The sequence below is a fragment of the Symphodus melops genome (assembly GCF_947650265.1).
Source record: "Symphodus melops genome assembly, chromosome: 7".
In the NCBI taxonomy this organism is placed as follows: Eukaryota; Metazoa; Chordata; class Actinopteri; order Labriformes; family Labridae; genus Symphodus; species Symphodus melops.
The window spans coordinates 9,086,547-9,098,600 of NC_136697.1; the positions used below are offsets into that span (position 1 = coordinate 9,086,547).

General features: G+C 38.9%; 1 protein-coding gene and 1 long non-coding RNA gene across 3 annotated transcripts in view; one reads left to right on the forward strand and one right to left on the reverse strand.

Annotated features, from left to right (window-relative positions):
- cdh24b (cadherin 24, type 2b) overlaps positions 1-12,054 on the reverse strand; it is a 178,347-nt gene that overhangs the window by 61,715 nt on the left and 104,578 nt on the right. For both annotated transcript variants that reach the window (XM_079348041.1, XM_079348040.1), the window contains one exon: positions 4,132-4,299. In XM_079348041.1, the coding sequence (XP_079204167.1) occupies positions 4,132-4,299 (168 nt within the window). The remainder of the gene's footprint in view (positions 1-4,131; positions 4,300-12,054) is intronic.
- On the forward strand, positions 9,679-10,901 carry LOC306826619. The gene is made up of 3 exons (XR_013779459.1): positions 9,679-9,748; positions 10,217-10,815; positions 10,848-10,901. It is a non-coding gene; the product is annotated as an uncharacterized lncRNA (long non-coding RNA).

Here is a 12,054-nt window from a genome sequence, read left to right on the forward strand (position 1 = left end):
TAATAAGACAGACACTCATACCTACTTATTAGTGCTAACAAATTAATGAAACAATTCGACAGTTTCACCGACCACCTAAAGCACCCCTGTTAGACTGTTACATTATACAACAAGCCATATTATTTTTCTTACTGGATTGATTAGATTTTAAAAAGCACCAACCTTTGTAGAAACAGTCCACCTGTCACTCAACATGACCACACCATTAATTATGCATAGCTTTGAGGCTTGATCTAATTAAACATGTGAGTTAAACAAACTTCTCATGCAGTTGTCATAAATAATAAATTAGCAATGGAGACAAAACTGTTTAAGTACCAGGCTTTGATCATGTTTAATTCTGCAGTTTAGTCTGGTATTTCAACATAGAGCCTAATGGGGGTTGACTTACTTTTGCAGGCAGACTTAAATGGCCACTCGAAGAATTGCAGTTTTTGGTATTTTCGCAATTGGCTTAGTTTTCTGTAGCTTGAGGTTTCTGTGCAGAAAATACATGTGAAGTGAAACAGCGAAGTGATGTCATATTCAAAACTGAACATCTACATTTGGACCTCAGGGAGTCTTTGAAAGTCTATAATGCCAGAATAATGTTTACTTCTTTAGGGAAAAGGGCTAGCTGGTCTTTGTGTTGAAAAAATGAAGCTAACTTTTTTCTCATTTTTTAAACCCATGCGAAAGAAAATAATAAATAACTGCACGTCGGGGCACTGGTTAATGTGCATACCCCATGTTTGGAGACTATAGTCGGCCCTGTCCCTCACATCATTCCCAACACTCTTTCCCTAATTTCCAACTTTATTGACTGTCCTATCTCAAACCACTAAAAGCCAAAAAATAAATCTTAAAAAAGACAGTAACAAACTAAATGCATGTAATATTCTCATCAAGGGTGTCGTTCCGCATAAGGGTTTGTGCTTAGAGGCTGGGTCAGTAATTTTCGTAAACTAGCATGATTTTGAAAGTAGCATTCCCTCTGTGTTCCCTCAAAAGCCACGCCCCTCACTGACATGCACGAGTGCCGTTGTTCCAGAAGCGGACCTCAGCTCAGCGCTTGCATTGTGTAGAAACAACGTTGTCTGATTCAGCAGTAAGTAAAAACTAAACTTGATTATAATACATGTAAAAAAAAGTCACTATTTTACTACTAACAGCCAATCACAAACGTGCAGTATAAACTCCAAGTCAGATCAGATCATAATAATTATATAAAAGGGATCAACTACTTCAAACCATTTAACCTTTCGAACAAGAAGTGCTTATTTACACTTAATACTTCTCTTGTTATTTCAATTGGAAAATACTTTGATTGTTAAGTAAGCTTAATTTTCCACCAGCCACTCAGAAGATATGAAGGAGGTGTACTTGTAAGAAGGCTTTATTTCCCAGCCTTTGCTCTCTTCACTTTAATTGGAATAAGGTCAGTAATTATTTTGGAGATGGAGCTTGCTTAGATGAAAAACAGCAGAAAAGGGCTGACATTAAGTAAAAGATGACAAGAGTGCAGACCATCAAGGCTGTTTGGTTCCCCTTTTCATTCACAGGATGACTCACTGGGTTTTTACTCGTTCTTTTGTACAAAATAAAGGATGTACCTACGAATTTCAGAGGTATAACTAAAGAAGAATTGATTAATAGCATCCTCTAAGACACTCCATCCATAAAAATAGAAGTCCCAGCATCCATAAAAATAGAAGTCCCAGTGCTGCACAGAGGCTCCTTCAACCAGCTCATAACTAAAAGAATGATATGCTGTATAATGTCCAACCAGTACAATATTCACACTTGATTACAAAGTCTTCACAGCGACCAGCAGTTGTTATGTAAATTACTAATTTGTACCAAATTTAGAGTCTAATTTAATTTTTCAGCAGAATAAGCCACACAGCAATACAGGACCTTTACAATCTGTCCTCTGCACTCAGATACCTTCATTATCCAAAACTGTAAATTCAGTTAAAACGTCATCAACGACTTATTCAGGCAGCAGATTAGGCCAGTCTCAGAAGAGGTGCTGTCAGATTACTTCCCAAAAAAAAAGTATGTCTGCAGCTGGAAAAGCAGCGAGATAATAGTAGGAGAGAAATCCATGGCTGAATGTTTGATGAGGCAGTTTTGAGCCCTGCAGGAGTCTCCTCTGCCTGACTGCTGCTGACAGGACCTGTAGGTCACAAAGGTCTGAGGACTCTTCTGCCTCCTGGAGCCACACAAAAAGCCCTGTATATGCTAAAATGCACTTTTTCAAAAAGTTAACACAAACCCCACTTTTGTAATATAAAGAGACTTTTTGCTGCTAAGTAACAGTGACTGAAATCTCACTCCACACTGAATTGTTGTAATGAGGCCCTCTAATTTGTAGCTCCAGGCTGTTTTAAAAGTAACTGATGAAGTTTTCTAACAGATTTCACAAGTAACCTAATTCGATATACCCCACCTAAGGATGTGAGCTAGGGTCCTGCGTACATTACAGAATGCCTTTTAAAATAATTTACAAATGTCTTGCATTTAATTCAACAAATTTAAGTTTCTGTAAACTTTTAGATTAAGTTGAGTTTTGTTATAGTCAGGTATAATTTAATCGGATTTTTTCACACACAAGACAGTGTTTATACCTTGAAATACAATTGAAAAAAAGATCTAGACTTTTAAACATCGATATATGTTTAGACAGCGCTGCTTACATGGAGTGCACCACTAACGACCGAGGCCAGCCGTCTCTCACAGCTGCAGTGCCAGGGAGAGACACACTGATCGTCTAGAACAAAGTTGCTCTAAAGTAGGTCAAGATAAATGACGACTGGCAGGGGCGGAGCCTCTTTTGGACTGGGGGGCCCGAACTGATTCACCGTGCCGTGGATGAAAAGCATATTTTGAACCCTTTCTCCATTAATCACATTTACGCCAACAACGTACATAAAAGAATCAAATAGATGTTACATACTATAGTATATATGTATGTTTTATTAGCAACATTTAAATCTATGGAGCTTAATTCTTTAACTATTAAAAAGAAAAGGTGAATGTCTAAAGTCTCAATTAACTCAAAGTGAAAGTGGCTTCATTGAAATGCAGAGGAAGTGAGTAACAGTCCAAATAGTTGGTTTAAACATACACTGTAAGGCCCGCCTCTGACAAAGTAAGTATCCAATCAAAGTTGCAAATTTGGGCGGTCACTGAGGTGGGCTGTGACAACTGAGGCAGAGATTTGAAGGCAATTTTAAGATCAGATTTATCAAAGCAGCAGAGTCATTGAACAATGTTCAAGCAGCCAAGAAATATGCTGTTAGAAAGCACAATGTCCAAAAATCACTATGATATAGATGTAACAAAATGTTTCACTGTGTGTGAGAAATCTGTCATTTTGAAGTGTTGGAAATGACTGAATTATTTGAAGAAAAAAAAACAAGAGTTGGTCTTATCAAAGTCTTTTCAAAATTCATCTTGAAAAAACGTCTGACAATCAGGATCGTCTTATGATCTGACAAATAAAACATAAAGCAATTATCGAAAAGTCACGCAATAGCAATACTTCTATTCACACTCAACGCAGCAGCAGGACTTTTCTTTTTTTAGCAGTAAATGTTGAGACTTAGTTTAGTTTATTTCTGTAGTAATTCAAGTTCATGTTAAAAAAGCCATATCAGATAATGCAGCAAGCAAATGCAAAATGCTGACAAAAACATTTAGCAACGAATTCAAAGTAATAATTTTCAGATGACATAATTTCTCCTCCCTCTTCTGATTGGGCTTTAAATATATTGTTTATAATGGTTTTCACTGTTAAATGCTGCACTATACTGTCACATGCACCATCAATATGAAGATTAGCCAGGCAGCTGTCAATCAAAGAGCTGTCGTTTGAACATTATTTACTAACTGTTATGTACATACATACCACTCAGAATGAACCTCTCAACTTTGTTATCATCATTGCATTGTTAGTTTTTCAGGCCCAGTTTTCCAAGACTGGAACCGTGTGAATGAGGGGCTTTTGTTTGGAGTGGGAGGTTTTTCAATCACTCTTCAGATGTGTTCAAACAGAACGCGCAGCGCGCATTGTTTCTCTTTAGTCATGCTTCCCGTCTATAGCTGGTTTTCATTCTCGTCCTGTGGGTGTCTGCATGAGTTACTCACTCTGAGTGAAGCGTGGAGGATTGTCGTTGACGTCAGACAGCCTCACAGTGACAGTGGTGGTCCCGGATAATCCGCCCAAGTGGCCCCCCATGTCTTTGGCCTGAAGAAGCACCAGGTACTGGTCTTGGGTCTCCCTGTCCATGTCGGGCACAGCTGTACGCAGAATACCTAAGACACACACAGACAGAAAGATGTAGGCAGTGAGGCTTTTATAAGAAAGCCAAAATAGGCTTTTGTGTGCGGCATAAAATCCCTGCGATCTATCTGTGTGGGATGAAAAGGTTCTTTGATCAATATTTATGACTCAGTGATTATGAGGCACTGAACCTTTTTGCCATTTTTTCTGGCCTGTGATCTGTTTTGAAAGTATCGCTCCAAGCACGCAGGGACCTGATCCAGCTCTGATGACATTCTTAACCACGATTTGCTCTAAAGATACAAAAATGGGATCACAACACCTTCTGTATCACACCTCTTTGGAACCAAGGCTTTGCAGTTACTGCGTTCTGCTAAAATGTACTTTGTTATAGTAAAAGCAAGCTTTATTCATGACCTTATATGTGAGGGATAATGCCTGTGGAGGTGTCGATGCTGAGGCGAGAACAGGCTGCTTCCTTGGACTTGGATGTTAAATTCTGACTATAGAAGTGAAGGTCATTATTATCATTATGCCAACGTTAATTGTTGAATTTAAAAATATATTTAATGTCATGTGTTCTAAATTTAAAATATAAAGATCCTAAGGCTTGTTCACATTGCACCTCCAAATGTGATTTTTAGCACATCCAGATTGTATGTAGTTTGTTTTTTAGCCAGTCCAGACACAAGAAGCCACATGAGATCGGATTTTTTCCTGACACTGACAACACCACCTAAACCAGATATTACAAAATAAAACAGGAAAAACTAAAGACTAGACTTAAAACACAAAACAGGAAATAGACTTACAGGCAACAAAGGAGGACACGGAGAAACACACTAAAGACTAAAGTAAACACAAGACTATGAAACATTAAAACACACAAAGGAAACAAACAGAACGCTAAGGAAAGAATGAAAACTAAAACAAGATGAAACACAGAACCAAACCATGACAGACATCCAGTTGATCCTTGTGCACAAATTGGAAAAGGTTCACCTCTATGTATGTTTGTAATGTTTTTGGCCATCTTACCATGAAGGAACCCTAAACCGTATCAGCATCCTTCATCCATGGCCACAACTTGTACTATACAAGTTCTACTTCTTGTTCAATAACAATGTCGTAAGATGTCACCTGATCTTATTTGTATTTTTAGTAATGTGTCTTATGCATCACTCGCAACGTGACATCATCGACAATAACAACGACGTTGATCTGGCAAGCCGGAAGATAACTTTGGTCAGTGGAAGAAAACAGGAAGAATAAAAACAAAGATGGAGCAAAACAAGCCCATGGACAGACTGCTCCACAAGACAGTCAGAAATACACACACCTTCCTGTCATCCATTTTTCTGTTGTACTTCCTGGACGTAACCTGTTACCATAGAAATCAATGTGGATCAGATTATTTAGATAACGATGGGCAGATCGAATCTGTTCACTTGCAATCTGTAATGTGGACAGTTAGTCAGTGAGTGAGATTGGATTCTGATGGATTTTGGAAAGACTTGGATTTGGGCGGCAGTCTGAACAAAGTCTAAGTATACAGTTAATTTCAAATTATGCTAGCAAATAGAAAAAATGCTCACGGTTTGTCTTGTAAGTCGTGTGATCGTCATCATCTTGTGGTGTTCTGGTGCATAGGGATTTTGTGGCCAATAAAGTTGGGCACTAAAATAAGGTGTCTCATCAAAACTCTCCACTACTTCACCGCTCTGCAAATTACTGGTGTTATCATTTGGCAAAATCCATTCTTGGTGAAATTATCCTTCTATTTCTTATAAATAAATATTCACTTTTTCTTACTTTAACTGCTTTAACAAAGTGAAGGAATTCACCCAATAGGTTAAAGACTCAAAGACACCATTGATTGCATCCCTTATACCGTGTTTACTTTTTCTTTATATATCCAGTAAATACATTTAGAGTTAATTGATTATCATGTTTTACAATTAAACACCTGACTTGATCCCTGACCTTTAGGTCTGAGTCAGAAACAACGGCTCTCTCAGTTTTCCAGTAGTAAACCTCTGTTCATAACCAGAAACCTATGCATGCAGTGTTAACTCGAGGAAGCTAATAGAGATTGTGACCTTTTATTAATGACTTATGAACATTTATAACAGTGAATCTGATTGCTCATTATGAACTGCAAGAGTCATGACCCCTTATTAAACACTTCATCGGGACTGTGGTTTTACATGTTAGTGAGTCATTAATAAAATGTCATGGGTTCCTTGCTTTCCATTAAGCCATTTAGCCTGCAGGTACGAGTGTTGTGATTTCTGTAAGGCTGGTCCAGGAGCTTTTTTTAGAGGGTAACTGTTCACAGTGCAATGGAGGGATGAGAACAACACATGAAGTCAAAAAGATCTTAGTCGCTGCAGCCAACTTGATTATTTTACTGCCAGGCAACCTAAAGTTCTTTAATAATTATCAAGGAGTAAACAAGTTCCTCACCTGTGCCTGGAATTGATTGCTTTCCAAATTGGACAGTTATTAAGTTTGCAGTGCTTCAGGCCTGCAACATATTAATGCAAAGTAATAGACACTCTCACTCCATCTAATCAATACCAATTTTCTAAATAACATTATATCTTTAATTTTTTGTTTAATGCCATAATTGATTTTTTCTTTCTTTCTTTGTAAAGAACTTGCAATCATCTCAGTGTTTTGTGTCAATTGCACCTGTTCAGTTGAGTCTAAAATGTGCTATAAAACAAACTGTTGTGGCTTGACTTTATAATCCAACATGTGGACGATAAACAGTATTATATGATAGTGCACCTATAACGGGATAAGATAACAGTCTATAATTGGCCTACACTGGGTCTGTATCTTAACCGTGGAGAATACATTGGGAACAAATATGTCAATATTGGGATAATATTTGGTCAATATGTACGTCCGTGGTAAGAGTATTGGAGTGAAATAATTCCCTGATAGTGGGCCCACACTGGGCCAAAATATTTGTTGGACCTTAATTATGCAAATATGTTAGCCTATAGAAGCCTATATTTGGTCAATATATTACCTGACAGTGGGAACATATTAAAAAAGAATATTAGACAATAGTAGGCCTACTGGGAGGAAATATTTGATCTGAAAGTGGACCTAAACCAGGACAATAGATATGCTTAAAATGAGCCTGGGTGGAGACTCCGGCATGCCTATAGTGGGCTGAAATAATTGGCAGGTAGCAAGCTTGTATTGGGCCAAAACACTAGCCAGGAGTGGACAAATATTGCAAGAGAATATTAGCCAATAGTGGATCTATTGGGATTAAATATTTAATCTGATAGTGGGCCTAAATCAGGACAATATAGACGCTTAAAATGAGCCGAGAGTGGGCTGAAATAATTGGGAAGCAAGCTTGTATCGGGCCAAAATATTAGGTAGTAGTGGGCCAAAATTGGGTCAATATACAGATTTATAAGCACTTTTCAACCAAGTTGAAGAGATCCTGATAAAAACAGTTAGCAAATAAATAAAATAAATAAACACGTTGACCCATATGCATTTTTAAAATCTTAAATGTCAATATTGTATGAGCCGTACAGTTAAAAATTAGCTGAGATATGATTACAAATTTCATAATGCAATGCTATATCATTCAGCAGGTAACAGTAAATCCATTATTTAACTGTATAAAGTATTAGAAAGTGGTGCCCACTTCTATTAAGTGCAGTAGTTTAGTCATCGTCATTGTAATAATGGGGCTGTATTTTTAGTGATGAATTTATGTAAACACAAACAGGACTCTGTAAGCTGAGTCATAAAACTGTCAGTGCTGTTAGTCCCTCCATCATCACCCAGGGATTACAGTCATCAGGTTGATGCTATTAAAAATCCCAGAGCATCAATAAAAATGTCTTTACACCAAGTGATGTATCAACTTCTTCTTAGTCCTCTTTCAAATCACTCCTGGCTTTTTCAAAATGCACTGTCATCAAGCGGAAAACACAACCGCGTGCTCTAAGAATCTAACAGCTTTCCCGTCTTTTTGGAGACGCTCGGATTTCATTTGACAGCAACAATATATAACTTAATGTCCCGTTAAAGGCAGATACACACACACACACAAACACAAGAAATGTACATATGGAAAAGATGAATCACCGAACACAGAAAGCCAGACATGCTGACGGGGCGTAAAAAATCGCTCTGTATCTCACGCTTTTTAACGGCACACCAAGGCGTTTCGCTTAAACCCATTCAACATCGATCACCCCTCCGTGTAAATGACCTCATTCTGCTACATTTGATTGGACGGTGCTCGTCAGGTGTAAGAGATGCTGGCTGTTCACCCCCCCCAGCATCAGCCAGACACTGCAGGCCGGGGTGACTTGGCAGCTCAAGGTGAATCATATTTAACTGTGCAGGCTGTTTTGAATGCTAACAAACGGGTAGGAAAAAAAAGTCTCGGTTTCTGAGCAGAATTCATAAACAAACAGACTAAATGTGCGAGCAAATGTGCCTCGCCTTGGAGTGCACATCCTGAATGAGACGTCTGGTGATGGAGCCAGCGAGGAGCGGGGTGATTGCAGAGGGGAGATAGAGAGCGGGGAGAAGAGAGCGGACATGTTCAGAATACTAAAACTTGTGAGCTAGCAGCTCGTCACGACTGATTCACACTGGGTGGAATTAGGCATAAAGTCCTTAATTAGCATTTCACAAAGCGCTGCACTCAAGCAAAGGTCCTCATATGTCACAGCAATCAATTACTAGACATCACCTTTTAACGTGCAAAACACCAGTATCTGCTCCAAGTGATCTCCATGGTCATACACTTTAAAAGATATGGACGTAGAAAAAAAAAGCAAAATAGGAAATATAATAAAATGATACAATTAATGCATTAAAATATGTAATTATGATCATGATACTATTTTAAATGTACTCCATTAAATTAAGAAAAACTCAAAAATTCCTACTAGTATTTTATATTTTTTGTTCTACATCTTTTTGTGACTTTTTTTTAATCCGTTTTTCCATGGTTAAGTAAGTAACCTTTAGGTTCTTTCTTTATTGAGTACATATTACCTTTAGTGTCATCTCTTGTTAAATTATTGCCCTTGTCCCTCTTGTCGTTTTACAGTTTTTTGTCTAGTATTCGTGTTTTCTGTTGTATTTTGTAGTTCTTCCCCTTGTTTTTCATTTCCTGCCTGTGTGTTTCTCTCCACTATATGGTGTGCCACACCCTAAATGTCTTCACCTGTGCAATAGTCACACCTGTCTTGAGTGACTTTTCATGACTTTTCAGTCTGTGAGTGGATTCAGATTGTCCCTCCTATCTCCTTTAACTTTCCACTTTACCTTAACCCCAGGGAAAACATCATCAGGTTAAAGAAAGGTGTTAGGAGAATTCATGAAGGACATAGGGAAAGGCGGTCTCAAAGCAACACGCTTTGAGAATCCAATCGTATTTGCGCTATAGGTGACGTAATAATACGACGGTGGAGGTTAGTGACGTAGGTGTCATGGATTCTGCTGGAGCTTCCTGCTCCTGATACCCCGCCTTCCTGCACTCACTCCTCTAGTCACCGTCCATTCTGCACCTGCCAGCCTCCCCCCCTGTTCTTGGTCTCCGCCCATTTCCTGTGCCGTCTCAGCCAATCATCTGTCAGCCTCCTGGATCCTGCCACGCATCTGTTGCTCATCTGCTCATTACCCTCTATATACAAGCTTGGTCAATCGCCCCTCTTATTTGTCAGATCGTCATATGTGTTGCTGCCTGCATAGCCTCCAGCCAGTTCAATATTGCCTGTTGGATTTCTCCCCGTATGACTTGGGACTGGTCTTCTTGATTTTTCTTGTTCTTGTTTTGTTAATGGACTTGTGGTACTCTGCCTGAAAGATTAAGTAAAGTTTCAGTTGTTTTGCCTTACTCCTGCCTCTGCTCGTTTATTCTGCAATTGGGTCTTCTCTGAACCGTAACAGTAGGTCTGCACTGGAGGAACCACAATTTTCTGAAAATAGACTACTGAATAGTTGTCACATTGAGAATGAAATATGTTGGATAAAACATCACCTGCTTACCTTTTCGCTCATCATTAGTTTTCGTGATGTGCGATTCGCTGCAGGGAATTGTGGGTTGGAGTGATCTCATCTCCTTTCGTAAAGGATGGTCCAGTGTTTCCTATGCTAAAGGTGGCTATGAAGAAAGCGTTGACTCACATTTCCTTAACTTTTAAAGAATTTAAACGGCTCTTATCATCGCCGCGACTTCAATGCTTCTGGGGTTAAGGAGATCGGAGGGACCCTGCACCCTATGTTTCTTCCCTTCTATAGATGAACCAGAATCACAATATGAAGTTGGAAAGGCACAGATAATGAGATGGATATGCATTTTTTTTTTATAACCGAATACCTTGAGTCACATCTGTTGGAACTATTGTATTAGAGGGATGTGTTGATAAAAATTAAGATAACGTTTTTTCCAAGCTCGTCTCTAATGACAGGCTGCATACCGGCGGTGTAGCTATCCCTCACTGCCTCGTATCGGGGGAGGATTCATAGTTCAGCGTTTTGTCTGGAAGGCAGTTAAAACTCTGCAAACAATACATTAGGTCAGGGAAACTTTAGTTACTGGAGTCAAGTCTTTGGACTTTGGTGTTTGGGTTTTTTAAACTTGAAAGTAATGAATAGAGTGAATTGATGGCATTCCTGAATATTGTTGTTAGAATTATTTGCTTGCTTTTTTTGGTTGATTGTTTATTAATTTTTTGTGTATCCATCAAAGAAACTTTACCTGAATTGTGTACAGGGCTCGGCATAATAAGTTAAACTTCAGCCTAAGCTCTTCGGTCATAAGCTGTTTGTAAGATCGTGTTTTTCTTTCTTTTTTTTAAGTTTATGGAGATGCCTATTTTTCCTTCATTGTTTTTGACCGAATAACCATACATACTACGACCACCACTCAGTTTTTGTTAACCTTGTTAGAATCAATATTTCTTGTTGGATCTGTAACTATAGCTCCAGTTCTCTGCTTCTCTTGTACTCTGGTCGGTCCCTTTTTTTGCTCATTTCTATTTTCCTTCTGTTTGTTTACTTAACATTTTAACAGGAAAAAACCCGGCTATGATCTAAATGAGATCTGTGTGCACATGCAAACCCAGTATGCTTCCATATGCACACGCAAATAAGAACTTCTGCCTCCTCCTGTTGTGCTCCTATTCACATTGTCAATCAAAGCCATATCTGAAGCATCACACAGTTTAGACTTCATTTCAGAGTCAACCAAGCAATGACTTCCCTCTGAGGTAGCAAGCTGAATAAAAAGTCATCATAATAAAATCAAATACATAAATAAATCATTCTCCACTCAACCAAAACTTAAGTGCCCTCAGGTGACGTGTGACACAAAGACGTATCATGAACACATTCAGCAGACAGGTCCTTTGAGCCCCCTCCCCTGTAATCCACCCTGTGTAATAGTTCACAAACCTTCGCTGACATCTCTCTTTGAACACATGTCTTTCTGTTTTCCACTCAGTCAGAAATAATATAAGGCTGCAGCTGTGTTTTGTTCAGACCCTGCCGTCATGGATACGTTCCTGCCAACTCATATCGGAGCCAACCAGGGAGGGGGAACCGTGGGAGAGGGGGAGATGTATGTGTCTGTCTGTGTGTTTAAAAGGAGGGTGTTTTAGGCGGCTCAGGAGGGACAGAGGAAGTGAGAGAGATGGATGACTAAGTGTGACAAGACACCGAGGGATGCACAAGAGAGAAAAGTGTTAGTTTGGTTAGTTTGTATGTTTTTTTCTGTGTGTGTGTGTGTG